The sequence below is a fragment of the Papaver somniferum genome, chromosome 2 (assembly GCF_003573695.1).
Source record: "Papaver somniferum cultivar HN1 chromosome 2, ASM357369v1, whole genome shotgun sequence".
Taxonomy (NCBI): Eukaryota; Viridiplantae; Streptophyta; class Magnoliopsida; order Ranunculales; family Papaveraceae; genus Papaver; species Papaver somniferum.
In genome coordinates this window covers 138,668,881-138,690,810 of record NC_039359.1, presented here as the reverse complement: position 1 = coordinate 138,690,810, position 21,930 = coordinate 138,668,881, and the positions used below count along the sequence as shown (strand labels likewise).

The 21,930-nt window shown below is 37.9% G+C and overlaps 1 protein-coding gene across 1 annotated transcript; it reads right to left on the bottom strand.

Moving 5' to 3' along the window:
* Window positions 1-3,913, bottom strand: LOC113352060. The gene is made up of 4 exons (XM_026595936.1): window positions 3,342-3,913; window positions 3,103-3,299; window positions 2,695-2,980; window positions 1-2,551 (listed from the first exon to the last, which is right to left on the bottom strand). The coding sequence occupies exons 1-4, from the start codon at window positions 3,911-3,913 to the stop codon at window positions 1-3; spliced, it is 3,606 nt and encodes a 1,201-aa protein (XP_026451721.1).
* Window positions 3,914-21,930: the final 18,017 nt, after the last annotated feature.

The following is a 21,930-nucleotide window of genomic DNA, read 5'->3' as shown; positions in this document are numbered from 1 at the left end:
CTAATGATTATCAAATATCTCCTCATACACAACATTTTGTGTATATCCTTCAGGCTCATTGTCGTTCTTTTTGATTAATATTTTTAATCCTTTTCTCGAAGTTGTCCTTGAAACAGCTACATACAACTGACCATGAGTGAATACAGGCTTGTCTACGTAGACACCAACATTTGGAAGGCTTTGTCCTTGACTTTTATTTATCGTCATGGCATAGCATACTCTTACTGGGAATTGTCTTCGATGCAGGATAAACAGAAGACTTGTCTCGGGTGTAGTCATTACTATTCGCGGGATAAAAACAATATTTCCAACACCTGGACCTGTGAGTATCTCCGATTTAATTACTTTTTCCCCCAATTGTTTGACAATCAATTTAGTACCATTGCGTAGTCCATCTGGTTGGCTTATATTTCGGAGTAGCATGATTGGCACTCCAACTTTCAAGGTTAGCTTGTGGCTAGCCATTCCAGAACATTCATGCTTGTTAAGAAACTCTTTGTCGTAGAAAATAACGCTCGAATGATATTCCGTCGATTCTGGTCCAATGTAATCAGCACTCAAATATGTATGTTCTTCACCTGGTATACATGCTAAGATGTGTGAATTTATGTTATGCACACATTCATTTGTTGGCGCTAATATACTCCGATCAGCAAGATAATTCTTATCACGCATGTGTATTATCAAGTCGGGATACATTGTTCGTACTATTGTGTCGAGGTGATTTTCTTGACACCGTATTAGTAAATCTGAAGGTATTTCCACCCAATCTGTATCTTTCGATCCATCCAAACTGATTGTTGGTAACTTACCATTACCCACATCAAGAACCCATTTTGAAAATTCTTCAACTTCTTCTCTTTTTTGAACAGACGTATCTCCGGTCAGCAGACGCATATTATCTGTTAATTCAAAGACTTTAAAATGTTTCCATAGTTTTGACCTGCTTATAGAAGCATTAACTATTTCCTCTCTCGACCCTTCCTCAATTACCGGTAAAATTTGCCTGAAATCACCACCAAGAACCAATGTTTTTCTACCAAACAATTCCTTTCCTCCATTTTTTTCCATCATTAAATCAGCTAGGGTTCGCTGGACAGCTTCAAGTCCATTTCGGTGCATCATTGGTGCTTCGTCCCAGATAATTAAGTCGGCCCTGCATAATAAATCGGCTTCATTTGTTTTCTTAAAAATATTGTAGCATGATTGTTCATTAAGCCTCAATGGGATTTTGAATCTCGAATGAGCTGTACGGCCGCCTGGTAATAGTAAGGACGCTATACCCGAAGAAGCAACCGCCAAAACAATTTTACCCTGCGCTCGTAAATAAGAAATAATGGTTCTCCAGAGATATGTCTTACCTGTTCCACCACTTCCACACACAAAAAAAAGACTACCATCTTTCTTCTCAACTGAATCGATGACACTGTCAAACACTATTTTCTGTTTTATGTTTAACTCTCTTTTTAAACTCTCTGCCTCGGCAAGTAGATTAATCCTGTCATAGCTTGTTTCTTCTGCAACTAAGTGGTTCCTAGGAACATCAATTCCTGACATGTCTGGGTACGGAATCTCTGAAAATTCATCCTCTTTCAAAGTCCTACCACATTTCCACATTATTAACTCGATTTCTTGAAGAGCATAGTTCTTCAAATCATCATCATCGTAAGTTAAATTCTCATTCCCATAAAGTTTTTGGTGTTCGTGTTCAATGCCATCTGCCAAAAGTTTCCAGTTTTCACTCCATAGTTTTTTAGGTTCAGTGACTTTGCAATTCAACAAAAGTGTAACGAAAAGTTCTCGCAATCTTTTTCCATTAATATATATCGCTGCTGCTTCCTTTATAGCATGGTCCCATTCCCCGTCATCTTCTAACAAACCTAGGGCTAAGCATGCTGCTTTGAATGTCAGATGAGTTACACAGTCTACTGTTTTAATATCGTCGTAGCTCTGACAACCTCTTTGCACATTCAATAAAATACGCAAATAATATTTCTCTCCTGCAGTGGGGTGGACATAGTAGATGCGTCCTATTTTGTTGAAGCCCCTCTTTCTTGGTTTCCATTCTTTAGACTCTGTATCCCATGTCCATTCCGAAGGAAAGTCTGCATACGTTAGGTTCCTTGCTTTTACGTGTTCTCTATTAGCTTTCATCCAATGAAGGAATTTTGTTGCATCTGGATCGGTTCTTTCCAAAACATCTCTCAAGTCTTCAGTATCTTTATGATAAATCAACTGCTCTCCTTCAAGATGAAATGGTAATCTTTCTACGCATGGACGACGATAATGAATTTCAAAGTTCAATGTTCTCCAGAACGCTTCTGAGGCAGATAGATAACGACAGTCAAGATATTTCTTAATCTCATCAAATTTCGGTTTTGGCTTATTATTTGGTGCAACAGTATCACTGACGTCTGATGTACTTTCTTTTGGATCACTGATATCACTATCGTTTGAAGTCTTTTTCTTTGTTGCAGGTGTTTCCAGAATGGCGTTTACTCGGTCACTTCCTTTGTGTAAATACTTGAAAAGGTATTTTATGGACACACCTCTGCAATTGCAAACTTCTACATTAATATGTGCATCATATCTGACCAATAAGTCTAGGTTGTGTGGTACAACCCATCTATTATCTAACTTGATACCTTCCTTTTCAAATCCACAATTCATTTGTTGACGCTATATACTGGATACCCCTTTTCATCAACACTTGTCTTGTCGCAGAACTTTTTAGGATATTTCTTTGAACATTTTTTGTGATGCATGCAAGGAGAATTAGGTTTGACAGCCCCACATGGACCATGTAACATATATTGACAGACTGCATCATATCCAACTCTATCTTTCTCTGGGTCTGGGAATTCAGCTTGAATTATTGAATCAACATGTGCTGCAGTCTTTGGCTTGTCTTCGGGTTTAAGCCACAGTATTATATGTGCATGCGGAAATCCTCTTTTTTGAAATTCGACAGTGTATATTGCTGCAATTAAAATTCAGGGGTTAGGATGAATATTTGAGTTGAAAAATTAGGAACCAAATATGCATATTGAATAGTGGAGTAAGGATGGAGTAAATTGTAATGAAATAGTTAAAAATACATACCTCCTTGTGCTTCTCCAAAGTGTCTGCTTCCTTCAAGGTCAGACATTAGTGCTTTCAGTTTTATATGAAATACGCGACTAACTATATCTGGTCTATCAATTGGTTGTTGTCCAGGAATTTTCTTTAGAGCTTCTGTGATTTCAAACCATTTTGGATTACATGTGAATGTAATAAATAAGTCTGGTGGTCCTAATTGTCTGCATATAGAAATGGAATCTTGGTAATGTTGAATCATATACCTCGGTCCACCAGTAAAGGTAGATGGTAAAATTATTCTACCTGCAGTACCTGGTTCAGTGTCTCCTGCTGCAACTGCTTCTTTTATACCTTGAAATACGTCAGCGCGTATTTCTTCTTGATGGCATCTAACCCACTTCAATCTACATTGTTCAATAGTAGCATATGCATCAACTACAAATTGCTGAAATAGTCGTCCTCCTCGAATAAGGGTCCGCCCTTCATTTGATCGTTGTTGCAGTCTAAAGGCATAGTACTCTCTCATAGTTATATTTTTTCTTTTTTTCTCAAAACCCAATTCATCGTCTCTTACACTAGTATTGTCTTTGTCATATGGAATATCAGTATGCAAACTATCCTCACCATAAGGAAACAAAAGTGGATATTGTAAAGCCATGTAACTGGGGTGCAACTCAGATATATTTTTCAAGCCACTTTTCTTCTCATCTACAATTATATCTCTAGTTCCATCACCCTCGGGGTTATCAACGATAAGCCCAGCGATTTCAGAAGTAGTTGGCAAATTGTATTGCTGTGCATTCCTTTTACCAATGCTAATAAGACGCAGCTCCATCTTACTTAGTTGATCTTATTTATACCTGTCTCTCCATATTCTGAATGTTTTGCAAAGACTGTTGTTGTTGTCAAACATTTTTATCAATCCTTTTATAATAGAGTCGTCCAATGAGTTTGTGGTTTCTACCTCGTAGTCGTCTACTTTTTCCATTTCAGGATCGCCTTCGGTATCTTTTTTCTCCTTATCTTCTTTTCTTTTGGAAATAGCATTCTTCCTATTTTGTACTTCGTTCTCAGTATCGTAGACATACAGCTGGAGAAAGGCAGGTGGCTGACCATCCAAAGGTAACAAAGAACCCATTCTGTGATGATTTTGACCATACATTGTAAATACCCATGGAGCAGAACCATCGTTCTGATGATTCTTTATTTTGGCACCAATCGAGGTAGATGCAAACATGGAATTATACGCTCTAATATTTTTTCTGAATTTTGCTGGTCTTGATCCACCATTTGTATATTGCAATAGGTTTTTAAGAAACACAGGTGTATCTTTGAGGAGAGGTAATTTTACAGTTCCTTTCATGCAACACATGTTGAATTCAGGTAAACTTTTCTTATCTCTTTTGTTGCATCTTTCTTCATCCCACATAATTGCTTGGCAATGACGACATACAGCTGTTGGACCACCGATATTATGCTTTGTCAGGTCCATCAATATTTCAATTAAGAAGCATACAACAGTGGTTAGTAAGAATGGAAAAAAAAAGAACAGTTTTAAAAAAAGGAAAAAGAAACAAACTTGTATATGGGAATTCTGCGTCCAAATCAGAATCGCCAGCTTCGGCTTCTTTCATGTCATTGTCCGGATGATTTAGCAAAAATATAATATTACAAATTAGTAGCATAAAATAATAGGAAGGAAAATCACAACTTAGGTGTCTTCACATGAGTTATAGATCTTACCATTTAGCATGTAATTGAAAACAAAAGGTTTTCTTCTTTTGTTGGGTTCAAAAGGTTCAATTTCTGGTTCAGCTAAAGTGAATATGGATAGTTAGTTTCAACATAAATAATACATGTATATCAATTGTTATAAGACTGAGAAGATTTACCTTTTCTTTTTTTCCTCCTAAGCAGTTTCATTCTGTTTGTACGACACCGTTGAATTATACGTTTCTGCACTTTTTTTCCCCCGAACATCTTCTCCTTCTGTTGGTTTTTTAAGGCAATGTTTCCAATGGTTTTTTTTTCACCCTTTCTCTTCGGTTTATCTCCATCTCTAATTTTCTTTGTTGGATTAGAGAAGAATATTTTTCTTTCTAAATATTGTTATGCTAAAGTCTGATAGATCTTAGGGCGACATAGAAGGACTTGTTGAGTAACAAAGAGAGTCTCAAGCTTCTAGCAATCCTGCATGTTTCTTTTTGAAACTTACTGATTTGCTTTTGATTGATTGCCATGTCTGAAATCTTCACAATTGTTTCTGATACTTGATGGTGTTGTACTTGAGCCTTTATATACACTATTAGATTTCCAACAATGGCACGGTTTAGTTTCCTAACATAGTAACGGTATAGTTTTCCTAAATTGTCTTGAATTCCAAAATTGAGACGTACTGAATTGTCGCTACGAAGGAATTCCAAATTTACTGACGGACTGAATTGTCGCGGACTGAAAGAATTCCCAACTCAAACTCTTGGCTGAACCAATCATAGTTTTCCATGTGTCCTCACCAGAATGCTCAATTCACAAAATTAAAAAAAGACCTCTTTCAGCCAATAGGAAGCGAGGGTTTTCTCACCGTTCAATGTGGGAGCTTTATTTATCTAGGCCTTTAAGTCTTTAGATGTACATATTAACAGTTGTTTATATTACAGACGTTAAGTACTCTTATTAAAGAAGGGATAATTCCTTTTTTGGCACGATCTCCTCATTCCAAACGATTTCCTTCTTTTTTTTGGTGTGTAAGGATTTTCTTTTTAAAAGGAATTCCTTTTTAAGAGTTTCACTTTTTTCTCTAATTTTTTCTTTTTCTTAATTTATTTAACGGTTTGGAAGTTAGTTTTATCCACCCTTACTAAAGTACAGTTATAGGTGTAAACACGGTGTAACCAAATAAATCAAGCTTAAATTCTAACATAAATATTGTTTACCTACTTTTTTTAACACCGTTACTAACGGAAAATTAAGTATATTAATGTATCTAAATTGTAACCAAATTCTAATTATTATAGCCAATAAAATTATGTCAAGTGTCCTTCTCATAGCTTCTGCATTAGAAAAGGTCTTTCTAGGCCAATAGAAAACGAGGGTTTCATCGTCGTTTAATGTGAGAGCTTTATTTGTCTAGGCGGGAAGATTATGAAGTGTAATTAATTATGTAAAAAAAGTAAATACATTTTCCACGCTTTGTGCCTCGAAGTCAAACTTATCATACACATTTGACTAAACCAAGCGTCATTGACTCATTGGAGTGTTGCCTCAAACTTGTAGCACTGCTACCGGGAGTTGCCAAACTCGACACACGTTATCAAACTCTATAATAAAAAAAAAATGATGTCTACTTAAGAGTAGTATACTTCCGATGGAACTCATTAACCGCTGTAAGGTGTAGCAGCCTTGTAAACTTATATCATAGTTTTGATGGTAATTATTAACTTGTGTGTGTGATGATACTCTTCCGTGAAAGAGTAATAATAATTTCCACGACTAAAGAGCTGACGTCCCTAGTAATAATTTCCACGAGTAAAGCAGATCTTTGTAATAATAATGACCGGTAGAAAAGAGAAGTCAATAACCCTTCTTAATCTTAAAAGGCCAAAGGGTCCTTTCTCAGATCACCTCCACTACTACCACTCTGACGACAACCATATGTAAGCTTTCAGGTATCCATGAGAACCTTTGGAGAAAAGAAAACGAAATTACTTTTCTAATTACCTCGTTAAGTCAACTTGGTAACTAAATTAAACAAAGTTTGATGAAATTTAAAGTCGAAATATAATATGTATATCTCATTGTTCATATCATTGTCCACATATGCAAGGTGTCTCACCTTCAAATGCTCCAAGCAAATTTTTCGTGAAGATATAACCCGGCAATACAGTGGTTCATTGATCTCTTATCACCCACTCGTATTTTAGTCTTATAAGTTTGCATCTATGCAAACATCCAAGTCTACCTTGAGTATGCAACGGAAGACTTATTTAGATTTTCTCTTCACCAACAATGTAGGACATACTACAAAAGGGTTAGTGCCATGATTGTGCTTCACAGAATCAGGGAGTAGCTTCGAATCAACAGAATACTAAGACAAATATGTAAGCCAACAAACTCTCTTTTATTAGCTTAAGAGGAAGATACCAAACTCGTCAAACCAATGGACTTACAAGCTTATTCTCTAATCCTAACACAGAATTCACTCTCTACTGCAATGTTGTTCCTCAACATTTGAACTATTGAACAACTTTCATCTTCAACGGTTTTATGGTTATTTATAATTTCAAGAACCGGGGCAAATCCGTATGCAACTCTGTTGCACGCCCTATGAACATCCATCTGTCCATAGGCGGTTCCCCTAACCGCCAGACTTACTTTTAAACTGCTAACTTTAGTGCTGGCGTGTAGAGTGGCGCCACACTTGTCTCAAACTGTTAGGCTATGCCAAACTCGGTTATAAAGCCACTTTATAACCGTCTCTAACTTGCTCATTCACTTTGGAATGCATGTGATGCACACACACTCACAACTGATAGCTTGAACTCAAGTCCGACAATCATTGCGCTTCACTAAACTTTGGCCAGTGCCAATGTTCGACAATGATTGTGCTTTACTCACTCTTGTCCTATGCCAAATATCCGGTAATGGTTGCGCTTCATTCAGCTTGCACTTCTTGTCAAGTATCTAGCAATAGTTGCGCTTCATTCATCCCGATCATGCACTTAGCTTATTTGGATGCCAACACCCAAATATCATGCCAACTGAGTCTAGACTTACTTAATTCAACTTCGTGCTTCATATGCATTACTTGCATCTATTTTGGCGAACAAGAATCATTAATAACGCATTCGACCACGCCATTGTTGCATATGCATTGTCTAAGCCTTGGCCAATGCTTGGAACGATGCCAAAGTCATATCATGACTTTTCATTTCACCCTTTACTCTTTTCTTGAGTTGGGATAACCCTGAGTAAGGATATGCAACACTATCGCGTCGTATTGCATTTGTTAAGTAGCCTTTCTTGTCTCAGCCATGTTGGGGCTACATCGTCGGACTGTGCAGCTCCATCTGCAAGGCTACAACTTCAATTGTGCTTAACTGTTGGTCCATGTCATAGACCTCCCCCACCCAATCCATTCAACGTCATCGTTGAATGCAACATCAGTTCAGCCTCTACTGAACTTTCCTTGGCCTTGTACGCATCTGAGCCACTCTCAGAAATCAACAACTTTGTTTGGCCTTCAACCATGCCAAAACTTCTATGCCTAGTACTTTACGCCGCCACTTAGTTTGTTTTCCTTGCCATTAAGCCTACGAATTCCAGCTTCACTGTCACATCGTCAACTATGCTTCAATTCCACTTCATTCACATTTTAACACCCAAATGCTCTTACGATTTGTTGCCATGCATTTTCAGAACTTCACTGAAATTCAGCAGTATTTTCCAGCTACATCCACAACCAACTTTCCACATCTGATTGCATCGGCATCACAAATATTTTCTCCAGCCATTTCGTGCCTAAGTGTACACGCCAAATAGCTAACATATCACCCTGATATGCATAACTTAGCTTACTGCCTTCAATTTCGACTGACATGGAACTCTTGCAATTCAACAAGCCTTACTGTAGACCAAATTCTCTTCAATCACTTTGCAACACTCTTGTGCAAAATCGACTGAAGTGCATGACATTTTCCATGACTTAAGATACCCGGGACATCCCACCGTCTCTTTAGACCAGGTTCCTCTTCACGCGCCTTTGAAACTAACAAGGCCTCACTTGTTCTTTCAAACCGCTACGCTTAAATGTAGCGGAAAAACAACATCATGTTCTTCCTAACTATGAGTTTCTCTTAACTCATATGCTTGATGGACTTACATCTTCATTCTTGATGCGTCCATGCTATCACTGCCAAATACTGTCGCACTTCTACATAAGTCTACCAACAACAAACTCGCCTATGCCACCAACTTCAATTCTTGTTTGGCCTTGCTTTCAGCGTCCCTTATTGTATACTTTGACTAAGTATACTTGTAGTGCTTCCCCAATGAACTAGCTTTACATTAAGAAAAAAGAAACAAAGTTTTTGCTTAAACACCACCTTCATTAACTACACTAGCTTACATAAGAGACATAGGGACTCCTTTCCATTTACACCATTGGCCAACACTCGGCCTTACTGAAAGAAAATACATAACCTAAGCAAATATACCAACAACTAGTGTGCCATCTTCTAAGACCATAAGATCAGCAACACCCAACTTAAACTTCAAACAAAAAACATCTAACATAAACATGCCAAAGTCTCCATACTTCAGCAACCTTGCAGGTTCAGGCACTTGCAACAACAATGCAAGGCCCCTGCTTCATACACACGCTAATTACTGCGAACAAGGGATACTAAGATCCATAGGAAATCCAAATTCCGCATGAATCTCAGCTAAACTTTCTTCGAACGAACATACAAGAGCAAAGTCACTTTCTTTTCCTTTCTCACACTTCATGTTAACCAGACTAACTTTCCTTACACCTTTCACAAAACAAGGTGCACTTGGACTTTGTATGAAAATCCCTCCAAGGTGAGGCATCACTGTTGCCTCTGCTTGCTCGAAAAAGTTGTTACCAAGGATCATCTCAAAGTCATTGAGATACATTACCATTACATTGACTTGGCCACGCTATTCTCCCACTTCAACATTTTCCACAGCCATCCCCTTGATTGGCTTAGCCATATTATTCACTGTCTTCATGCAGTGATCAACCTGATATACTTCCAAACCTAAGTAATCTTCCATCAACGAGCTCATAACAGTGTGAGAAGTACCTGTATCTGCCATGCCGCAGAGTCGATGATTGTGAATGCCAACTTTCACATAAACCAGGCCAGCGCCACTCAGCCCATGCTGTGTTGCTACCTTTTGTGCTACGATGTTGCATAATTGAATAGGATTAACATGCTTCAATTGATCAGCTTCTTTTTTGTCTCCACTACCCTCAGTGACTATTGCAGATAATTTTTCTTTCTTGGACAATCACGCGCAAGGTGAGGACCTTTTCATAAAAAACATCCACCAGCTCTGTTCTTCACAGCCAAACTATCATGCCTTTGATAGCTTTTCTCCTTGGCATCCGAACTTTTCTTATTCTCCTTGTCCTTATACTTCTGGTTCTTCTTATCCTTGCCCTTTCTATTAGCATCCGTTGAGGTATTAACTGACCTAAAATCAACAAGGCTGTCCACGATTGCCATCGCCGAAGGTAGGTCTTTGGCACCCTGCCTTCTTACTTCGGCCTGAGCCCACGGTTGCAAACCAGATGTAAAATTGAAAAACTTGTCTTCCTCAGACATGTTGCGAATATCTAGCATCAGAGACGAAAACTATTTCATGTATTCACGTGGTGTACCGGTATGTCGCAGCTTACGCAAGTTCTCTCTGTCTAGCCAAGCCGCATTGCTTGGTAAGAATTAACCCTTCAATTATTATTTCATGATCCCATATCACGATTCCTGGAAGACCAGCAGTAAGGTCATCATCAGTTCTAGTTATCCACCACAATTTCGCATCACCCTCCAGGTACATGCTAACGAGAGAAACCTTTTGTTCTTCCGGGGTTCTGGCGGCCTTGAAGTATTGGTCCATGTCCCACATGAAATTATCCAATGTCTTCACATATCTTGCGCCAGAAAAAGCCTTAGGTTCTGGGACTTTAATCTTCGTAAAGTCACCGCCATTACCACCGGAAATAGCTTGATTCGAACCAATCGTACTCATAATTCTCCTTAAAACGCTTAACTCATCAGTTAGCTCTTTCAAGGCACCTGTGAATATGGTTTTAACATCAACGATTTGTCCTTCCAAATCAACATGCTTCTTAGTTGCATTCTGGCTTGCCTCAAACATATCAACAACATAAGTGTCTAATGATCGAATGTGAGCCATTATCGAAGCATCATAATTAACATCATTAGGATGGCACACATCATCACCAATCCTGTATCCAAGTCCTCTACCCTATCAGTTAAGGTATCCTTCGTACTCTTCTTACTAGCCATTATGATATAACAATTTCAGCAACTAAACTCGAGCAAAACAGAAAAAATCTTCCATCACAAAGCCAAAACAGAGCAATCCGTGCTCTGATACCCGAATTGTCACACCTTCAAATTCTCCAAGCAATTTTTCGTGAAGGTATAACCCGGAAATACAGTGGTTCAGTGATCTCTTATCACCCACTCGTATTTCGGCCTTATAAGTTTGAACCTATGCAAACAGCCAACTCAACCTTGAGTATGCAACACAAGACTTACGTAGATTTTCTGTTCACCAGCAATGTAGCCCATACTACAAAGGGGTTAGTGCCATGATTATGCTTCACAAAATTAGAGAGTAGCTTCGAATCAAAAGAATAATAATACAAATATGTAAGCCAACAAAATATCTTTTATTAGATTAAGGGGAAGATACAAAATTTGTCCAACCAATGAACTTACAAGCGTATTCTCTAAGACTAACAAAAAATTCACTCTCTACTGCAATGTGGTTCCTCAACACTCGAACTATTGAACAACTCTCATCTTTAAGGGTTCTCTGGATATTTATAATCCCAAGAACCAAGGCAAATCCGTATGTAACTCTTTTGCATGCCATATGAACAACCATCTGTCCATAGGAAGTTCCCCTAACCGCCAGACTTACTTTTTAACTGCTAACTTTAGTGTTGGCGTGTATAATGACACCACACTTATCTCAAACGGTTAGGATATGCCAAACTCGGTTATAAAGCCACTTTATAACCGTCTCTAACTTGCTCTTTCACTTTTGCATGTATATGAAGCACATACACTCGCAACTGATGGCTTGAACTCAAATCCGACAATCATTGCGCTTCACTGAACTTTGGACCGTGCCAATGTTCGACAATGATTGTGCTTTACTCACTCATGTCCTACGCCAAACATCCGGCAATGGTTGCGCTTCATTAAACTTGCATTTCTGTCAAGTATCTAGAAATAGTTGCGCTTCATTCATCCCGATCATGCACTTAGCTTATTTGGATGCCAACACCCAAATATCATGCCAACTGAGTCTTGACTTACTTAATTCAAATTCGTGGTTCATATGCATCACTTGCATCTCTTTTGGCGAGCAATAATAACCAACGGAACATTTGGCCACGCCATTGTTGCATATGCATTGTGTAAGCCTCGACCAATGCTTGGAACGATGCCAAAGTCATCTCATAACTTTTCATTTCATCCTTTACTCTTTACTTGAGTTAGGCTAACTCTGAGTAAGGATATGCAACACTATCGCGTCGTATTGCATTTTCTAAGTAGCCTTTCTTATCTCAGCCATGTTGGCGCTACATTTCCGGACTGTGCAACTCCATATGCCAGGATACAACTTCAGTATTGCGCAACTGTTGCGCTTAACTGTTGGGCCATGTCATACAAGGCCATATAGAGGTTTTTTTTGTAGACTTTTATTGCTACATTGTATAAGTTTGAACTGACATATGGGCAAAAGCTTGCTAAGTGACCAAGTTCACTGCAACACGGCAATAATGTATGTTCCCAATACAAATCCCAGCCTTCTCCTCCTAAAGTAATTGAAATAATGTTCTTTCGCTTGGATCAATTTATCTTTCACTAAAAAGAGATTAGTCACAATTAGGGCAGTCAACGGAACTATCGAAAGGGAAACTTGTTCAATTTGTTCTTTTACAATAACCGTTACCGGATATCCGATAACGGCCGCCGGAATCTCAAAAATCCTAACCGGTTCTGTTTCGTTAAGGTTACCGGGTGCCGAATATTTTTCCGATAACTTCACTATCTAATAGAAATCTGAATAACCTGTTTTCAAGATCAAAACAACAACTTTTCAGTTTAAACTCAAAGAAAACACACACAAATGTTCCAAATCTATAAATCACATGTTTTTGCAAAAAGAAAATACAACGAAATGAAAAAAAGTAGGATCCTTGGACTGAAATGCGTGTATTGTAACTTGTAAGCATCCTGTAGCATGCATTCCTCCTTCCTTACTCCTTATATGTTGATTCAAACATCAACGTACATCTACATTTAAAAGAAATTGAAATGAGTTAGTTGGAAGTGCAAGAAATATGAAAGGAACTGACATGATTCAAATGAAATTTACTAACCAGTACTAGCATTGTCACAGAGATATGACAACCAATCACTTAAGCAAAGCAATGCTTGAACAACTTTTGGAACTAATGAACTTCTATGTGTTGTAAGAACGCTACCACCACCACTGGACATAGATTCTGATGCTACACTTATCACTGCAACAACTAACAAATCTCTTGCAATCTTTGCAAGAGTTAGGTACTTAGGAGCATGATTCTTCCGCCAACTCAATATATCAACAAAAATTCCTTTTTGGGTGTGCCTTTAGTAAGGAAGTGCATCCTTTAGGGTACAGTTTAGTAGGTTTCAGATAAAAAAAGAAGCATTAATTAGTTGGTAATTAGGGATTAAAATATCACAAGTTGGAATAATATAAGAAAGTCGGTTTAGACTTTAGATAATTTTACATGCAAAAGTTCAATTCTAAATTGGTCAGGTCACTATCTCCCCACACACAGTGTAGTTAAAATCGCTCTCCAAGGCCGATTAGTCGCCGAGTAATCGCTACAAGCTATTTGACCGAGGCGATTTCCAATTCTAAGACACTTTCGATTTTTAGAGATTAAGGCGATCGATTTGGAGCTATTTTTGAGCGAAACGAGTTGGCCTTGCATGCACTAAAACCAGAAAATAAAATTCATAACCCCTCATATGGGAGTTATCAAATAGAAAAACCTCTGGATACATGATAAATACGTACATATAAAAATATTACACACTTATTTACATGATAATGTTAAAATTTTAATTTTAATTAGGTACAAAACATGACTTGTGAGCATCAATATATAAGCCTCTAATAATTAGGTTCCGAGTATTAGACCGAGTTTTGACGATTTCCAAGTCCGAACTTATTGATATTCGCTCCAAGATCCCCAACCAAGTATGACCGAGGAACGATTTCGACTACTTTACCCACACACATACTTCAAACACTTAAGGTTCCCTGGCACTAGAGTGACAGAAAAAGATAACTGAAAATCTTATGAACGTTGCATTATCTCACAAACATGGATGAACAAAGGATTGTTGTTATAATTCACATTACAAACTTATTGTATACATAATTGAGTCATTTGAACCTCAAACCTATATATACAGTTGTTGATGGTAATAAGTATGTGTGCCATAAAAAATTTAGTGCTCATGCCCCTAGAAATAGTTTTCTTGTATAAGAAAACTCCTTGTAATTATTAATGAACCTGAAAAAAAAAAGTTTATAACCCTTCTTAATTTTAAAAGGCCAAAGGATCCTCTTTTCTTTGATCACCTTTATTATTATCACTCTGAAGAAATTTTTTTGTATGCTTTAATTCACTGTTTTCCTGAGAATTTCCATTCTTGAGTACGACGGTTAGATTTGACCTAGTTACCTCGTTAAGACAACTTACATTAACTAATTTGAAATGTTAAACCTACCAAGGGTAACATCCGAAGGAAATTCAAAACGAGAAAGTGGTGCACCTATCCTAATATTAGAGAGGAGTCTCAGGCTAGCCTTAGATTTCTCGCAAGAGCTATGGAATGTAAACATCATAAAGTGAAGGAATTTGATCAAAAAATACCTAATTAGGTATGACTGTGGAATGGAAACATAGATTCATCCACCCAAACTCTTTCATCCACTTATTCATGTGAAAGGGTGTCAAAGAGGATACTAAGAGGTTAGGCGTTTGGGAAAAAATTTCCTTAAACGACTGATCATTTTCCGCTCAAATATTTGTCTTTTTAGTTTTTTAATTTAATTGAAACTTTTTGACGTTGGTCCCATCTAACAAAAAACATAGTTGAATGACTGATGTTCAGCCGCCAAGATGAAATTCTTTGTTGAGGCTGTTGTACATTGGCCTTTTAGCGTGTCACAATTGTTCTCCCACGGTCCAAGTTCACTTTTTCACCTAGTCCTCACTCGATTTGACAGTGAGTGACACTCATTGTATAACTCTTGCTCTAATTAAAACAGACAAAGTTTTAATGAGAATTTAAAATTAACATAAAATACTGTTTTTATTTCATTGTTGCATATCATTGTCCATAATATATAAAGCCACGCGTTATGGTAGTGCATTACCCGATAAAGGTTTCTTATCATTCAAGATTTTTTGGTTATTGTCAATGGGCGAAGAAAAATTGTATGACCAATGAAATATGCTACATAATGATTAGGGTTATGATAATATATGCAAATGGGATACGAGATATCTTAAATCCAATTATCAAGAAAAACACTTATTTTTCAACCATCCCTGACCTTTGAAATTGAATTCTTTATGGTGAATTCCAAACCAGTACAAATGCTGGACCAACCCCAAGATGGATTCTTGAATTCTTATAGTGCAAAGGGTGACAATTACCAATGTAGTTGCACTTTAGAATTATGACGCACAACCATTCGAAGAATGAATCAGATTTCACGCAGTCTTACAACTTGTTTGTTTTTTCTTGACTCATCTGGATCTGATTCAATATGTTTATTTTTTGAGTCAGATCTGACTCATCCACCTCAAAAATGTGTGAGTCTGTGACTTGATCCCACGAGTTAGGGGAAATTTTATTCCCCGACTTAAATGGATGCGAGTCAAATCGCGAATCAGATCTGACTCAAATAAAAAACAAACGATCTGACATCTGACTCGATCCGAGTTAAGGGCCGAATCAGATTCAAACGCCGAGTCAGCAAAAAACAAACACACATTAGTTAGTAAAGAAATGTTCATCGCATGTTTCTGAAAAAATAAAATAAATAAAATAAGGACAGATAGAAATTTTTGTAGACTTTTCTTCTTTTTATTATTATTAATATTATTTTTTGGTAGGCTATTATTGTTATTTTTCTTTTTGGGTAGGCTATTTTTTTGGGTGGTTTTTCTCACTGTTGTAACTGACAAATGGGCAAAAACTTGCTAAGTGACCACGTTCTTTGCAACATGGCAAAATGTTCCCAACACAAATCTCACCCTTCTTTGATGTAACAATTATTTTTACTTCACTCTATTTATCTCATACTAAAACGAGATTTGTCCACAATAATTTACTGAAGTTCAAGTCTAATTCTCTTTAACACCCCGGTTAGGTAGTGATTTTTTAAAGAACAATTAATTGGGGATAAAAAAAGGAATTTGGGGATATTGATTACTTCCCCTAACCCATGGTGTGTGCTAAGGAGTGATTTTTGTGTATGAAAATACTAAAATACCCTTTGATTAATTAAAAAACATTATGAAAAGACTACTATACCCTTTCGCTTAAAACTTAAAATCTAAAAACCAAACACATATCCCCCATTCTTCTCAGTACCGGCACTGACCTAGGTTTAGGTTTTTGAAGAAAAAAATTTCATCGTTCTTCATCGTTCTTCATCCGTTCTTCGTCGATTCAAAAATTTCTTCGTCGATTAACCTACCCGAATCATAAACAATGCCTCCACGAAAGAAAACGAATGCCCAATCGAACTCAAAACCGATTGCTCAACAAAAACAGGAACAAAGAATTGCTAAGATTGCTCAAGAGCAAGAAGAAGAACAAGCAGCGGATTCTGACAATCAACCTCTCGCAACCATGGCTTCTGTGAGAAGGTAAGTGATTTTAAACTACTTTATGAGTGTTTTAATCGATTTATAGCAATGGGTTTAGGTTAGAATTGCAAATCCTAACTGAAACAATTGAGTTTCAGTGATTACAGGCACTGAAATATGTATGAATACGATGCCAGTTTTACATTCCGGCATTCAATCTAGGATGAATGCAATGTCGTTTTCACTCCGCAGATTCACCAGAAACTGAATTTTCGATACCGGCATAGAATTTGGGTCGAATTCCGTGCCGGTTCTTGGTACCGGCAGTCATTTATAACTATTTGTGTATGCCGATAGTGGTCTAAAAACATACAGGAGAGTTTATGAATTTTTCACCAGTACTGGCATAGACATTTGGTTGCATTGTATGCCGGTTTATAGTACCGGTATTCTTTTGTAAAAATTCGAGCATGCCGGTAGTGGACTTAAACCATACAGGAGAGTTTATGAATTTATCACAAGTACCGGCATACATTTTTAGGTTGATTTGAATGCCGGCACCAGGTAACGACATGGAATTGATTTATTTCGAGCATGCCGGTAGTGGACTTAAAACATACAGGAAAACTTAAGAATTTGTCACATGAACCGGCATAGATTTTTAGGTTGATTCGAATGCCGGCACCAGGTTACGGCATGGAATTGATTTATTTCGAGCATGCCGGTAGTGGACTTAAAACATACAGGAGAATTACATATGATTACCGGTATTGTCGACAATCATTGTTTAATGCCGGAACAGACAACCGGCGTGCTTTGTTTCAGTAAGTCAATGCCGGTAGAAAAACTGAAAGTGAGTTGTCTCACATTCATTTCGTGTGATTTTATGATATAGGTCAAAAGCCAAGGATGCTAACAAAATAAAAACTAAAGATGCTGTCACTAAGAGAAGAAGGAAGGACGGTCTTGATACTCCTCAATCTCTCCCTCCTCGAGGGAAAGATGAAGGTCGTAAAAGCGTTTGGGGGCTGAGACAAGAGGGATAATTTGGGAGAGTGGTAGTGACCATAGTCGAGCTGTAATCCGTGACCACGATGATCAAGATGAGCAAGATGAAGAGGAAAGTGAGGATGAAGATAATGTGGTTCCTCCAAGTCAATTAGCAAGCCAAAGCGAAGTTGGTGGGCCAAGTCAACAACCAACACAAGGCAATGGCAAGAAGGGAAATGGCAAAGTGAAAGTTAAAGGTTCTCACCTTCCTCATATTAATGACATGATACCTGACCTTGAACGTGGTAGAATTTGGGGTGAAGCTCCGGAACCGAAAACACTATTTGGATACAAGCACTCGTGGGCTCGTACTATCTATCAAACCTATGTAAGTACTTTTTATCTTATGCATATGTATTGTTATGTATTTATGTAAAATATCTTAATTGTATTGTCTCCTAATTGTAGGATCATACGAAGGCTGTGCGTGTTTGCCGAAACCAAGCCGCGGATTGTTGGAAATTGTCCGATGAATGTGAAGAGGTCCAACAAATAGTAATGGAATCTGGTATATATGATTTGGTTGAAAATTATGTGAAGCCTGATTCCGTGACTGTCAATTTCTTCGTCGAAAGGTATCATGGTGAAACCGATACCATGCACTTCCCTTTTGGGGAGATGACCTTCATCTCTGATGATGCTCAGAACATTCTAGGCTTGAATGTTACCGGCAAATCAATTGCAGAAGGAGTTGAGTCTCTGGACCTAGAATGGTCGAAGTTGCACGCTCTGACTAACAAGCTGTTGGGTTGGGACTACAAAACTTCTGTGGAGAGCTTTTATGAATCCAAGTATGGTAGGACAAAGACAATCAAGTTGACGTTGCTTAAGAAGAAGTTTGAAAACACAAAACAAAGAAGTTTGGAGGATGGATGGGACCCTAAAGAAATTCCTTATATTGCCGCTGCATACCTGTTATACATCTTGGGCACTAGGGTATTCCCTGACACTAATGGCAACAGGGTTAGTGCGAACTACCTTCAGTACTTGGATCCATTAGAAGATGTCTATGGGTATTCTTGGGGCACCGCGGTAATGGCACATTTGATGATGGATATGAGAAGGGCCTCTAAGTCTAAAACAAACCAATTTGTCGGGAATTTCACTCTACTGCAGGTAATTTTGTGTTTAAACTTATGTTATTATGTATATTGTTCACATGTACCCTTATCGTGAACTTAGAAATGAAACTTATTGCTTCACCTTGGAATAGGTTTGGGCTTATGTACACTTCCCCACCTTGTTCAAGGACTGGACCTCCTTGAAGATCAAAGACCTTCCCGAACCCGATACGCCTATAGCTAGGAGATACGAGTTCAACAACACTCCGAAGCCCGTTAAAATAGGTTGACTGATCAATATGAGATTGGATTTGGACGCGATGAGTACCTAAGATGTTGTCTTCGACCCTTACAAGGAGGTTAGAGGAAACCGCCAAGTTTTGAGGTATGATAACATTGCATTCTACCATGGGCCATTGTTCCACCCAAAAGGATACGTTATGGTCAATCCTACACATGTGATGCACCAACTTGAATTCAAGCAATTATCACATATCAAGACGGACTCTTTTCAATGTTTTGTTCTTGACCTTTCTCGGTGCTTTTCAACTCCTAATTGGTTGCATGTAGAGTATGATCCAAAACCGGATCCAACAGATTGGAGGGATAGGGAACCACGTCGTTTAGTGGATATTAGTCAGTGGGATAAGTGGGAGCTTGCGGAAAACGGTGATGAGGTTCATGCCAACTACATGGAAGATTACCTGCAATGGTCACATCCTTTTGTCGTCTGCCCGGATGACGTCCAAGTTCCACCCCAGAAACACCCTCATGTTCCAACTCCCGCACCGCCACCACCTACGATCGCCCAACTTAATAAGACCGTTGGATTGCTAGTAAGTATTGTTAATTACTTAGTCGTTTAATGTACACATAATCTTATATTACCATATATATACTAATTCTGTGTTGTATGTATGAAACTAACGGCGTCGGCTTGACAAGTTGAGGAAGCAGTTATGTTGCAAGTACGATGAAGGAGCGGGGCTATCCAATGAAGAAGTGAAGGAAGTCGTGGAGAAGCTTGATAAAATTGAATAAACTGACCCTAGTGCAAGGTATTTGTTCGGTGAAATTAGGAAGAAACCGACACAAAAGAAGCAAAAGACCAATTGATGAACTATTTAGTTGTGTTTCTTTTTCTGGATGGTGGTTGTTACGTCTTGAACAATTAAGAACTTGTTTTCGTTTGTACCTCATGGTTAAATCTTTAGTTGTTTGGTTTGCTTTTAGTTTATGTTACCTGGATTAAGAATATTTAAGCAGAATCCAGTTGTTTGGTTTGTGTTGAACATGTTTAGGTTTCGAGTGATTGCTTTATGTTGAACATGTTTAGATTTCTAATGAAATATTATTTTTGCAAGATTTATTTACTACTGCTTCCGTCATGGAAAAGCTTTGGTTCAACAACGCCGGCACAGGTTCCGCCATGCGAGAAAATTACAGTTCATTGCCGGTTTCTTGTACCGGCAAGGAAATTTTCATAAAACCATACCGAAACTAGAAGATTAAAAATTTCATGTTCCTGTATAGAAATTGGAAGGTACCGGCATAGTCGTTTTTCTACAATCTATGCCGGTTTTATGATTTTTCCCAAATTTTCATAGTCGACAGAAAACCGGCACTGTAATATTGGTCGCTTCTATGCCGGCAATATGCTAGTTTTGAGTATAAATCCATTTCGAATGTTCTTTTATTTCATTCCTAAGAAGTCTATTACATTGGATTTGATACTTTAAATTAAAACATGCTAAAAAACATAGAATGGATTACATTTGGGTAAAGATTAACTATTTCCATTCCTTTTCAACAATTGCGGAACCTATGAGCGTTTCCCGAATCTGTTCGAAGACATCGTCCGAGATGGGGGTGTCAAGGATCATCTTCATTGGTTCTTCTTATCTTTCAACATATTCCTTTCCCTTCATATAACACCCATCACAGCCATCAATAGGCTTGCATTGGCCCTTGTGGTTTTCTCTTGACTCTACTAGTTCAACAGCTTTGTCAAACCATTGAAACTCATCGCACTTTGGGTGATTCAAACACCTTAGAAACATTCTTCCATTTTCAGCATCATCAGTTTTTGCAATCCAAAACCGGCGTGTCCCATCACAACTTCTACACTTTGAATAAATAAAAGGACAGTCCATGGCTAGATGAGAAGGTGACTTGCAAATTTGACACTTGCAATGATGACTCTGTAAGAGAAGATTATATTAGTTATGCGTCATAGTAGTGAAGATTATATTGTTAGTAATGTTTATTCTACTTACTTTGCAAATAAAGCTAGATGATGAATCTCCCATCCCTTGTGAAGCTTTAACCGTGCTTGCTTTCTTGAGAGAAGGATTTTTGTTATTTGGTGGGTGGTTTGTGTAGATTTTTCCCAAGGAATGGGGGGTATTATATACAAATGAATCACCAACGGTCTTATTTTTCAAAAAACTAGCCGTTTTTTTTTAATTTCACAAACACCGGCATAGTCGCTATTATAGATCCAATGCTGGTTCTTTGTAACGGCATTGAATGTTGTTGTACAAACATGCCGGTAATGGTTGCATATTTGGCCCAATCTATGTGAAGAAATTCCCTTGTACCGGCATGGTTAGCGTATGGCAAAACTGTACCGGTACTTTGTGCCGGCAGCTTATGTCACAATTACCTCAATGCCGGGTTTGGTGATTTTCAAAAAAAATAGTCGTTGAGGTTTTTCTCTATATAAAGTGAGCTAATACTTGGGCCCAAAAGTCCAAAACTCGTGTGTTCTTATATATTTACTTGAGCCTCTTAACTTAGAAACCCTAAACCTTAGAATAATTATCTATAAATAGCGTAGTATAGTACCTAATCTCATATACAACAAATGACATCGTTCGACTCGGAGGAAGATTTAGCAATCACCTAAGCATGGTACGCCGAAACTCGTCCTTCAACTATAGATAACAGCACGCGGGATTCCATGTGGTTGAAGATTTTAAACAAATTTATTCACGATTACGGTAACCCGAAAGAAAGAACTGCCAAACAAATCGAGGAACGACACAACATCATCCTAAATGCGGTGGT

Excerpts from the sequence above, each read along its gene's own strand:
- LOC113352060 (XM_026595936.1), bottom strand. The coding sequence starts at position 3,913 with ATGGAGCTGCGTCTTATTAGCATTGGTAAAAGGAATGCACAGCAATAC. Across the intron at positions 2,981-3,102 it reads CTTTGGAGAAGCACAAGGAG|CAATATACACTGTCGAATTT; the intron begins GTATGTATTTTT and ends TTTTAATTGCAG. Across the intron at positions 2,552-2,694 it reads ACAAGTGTTGATGAAAAGGG|AGGTGTGTCCATAAAATACC; the intron begins GTATCCAGTATA and ends TTGCAATTGCAG.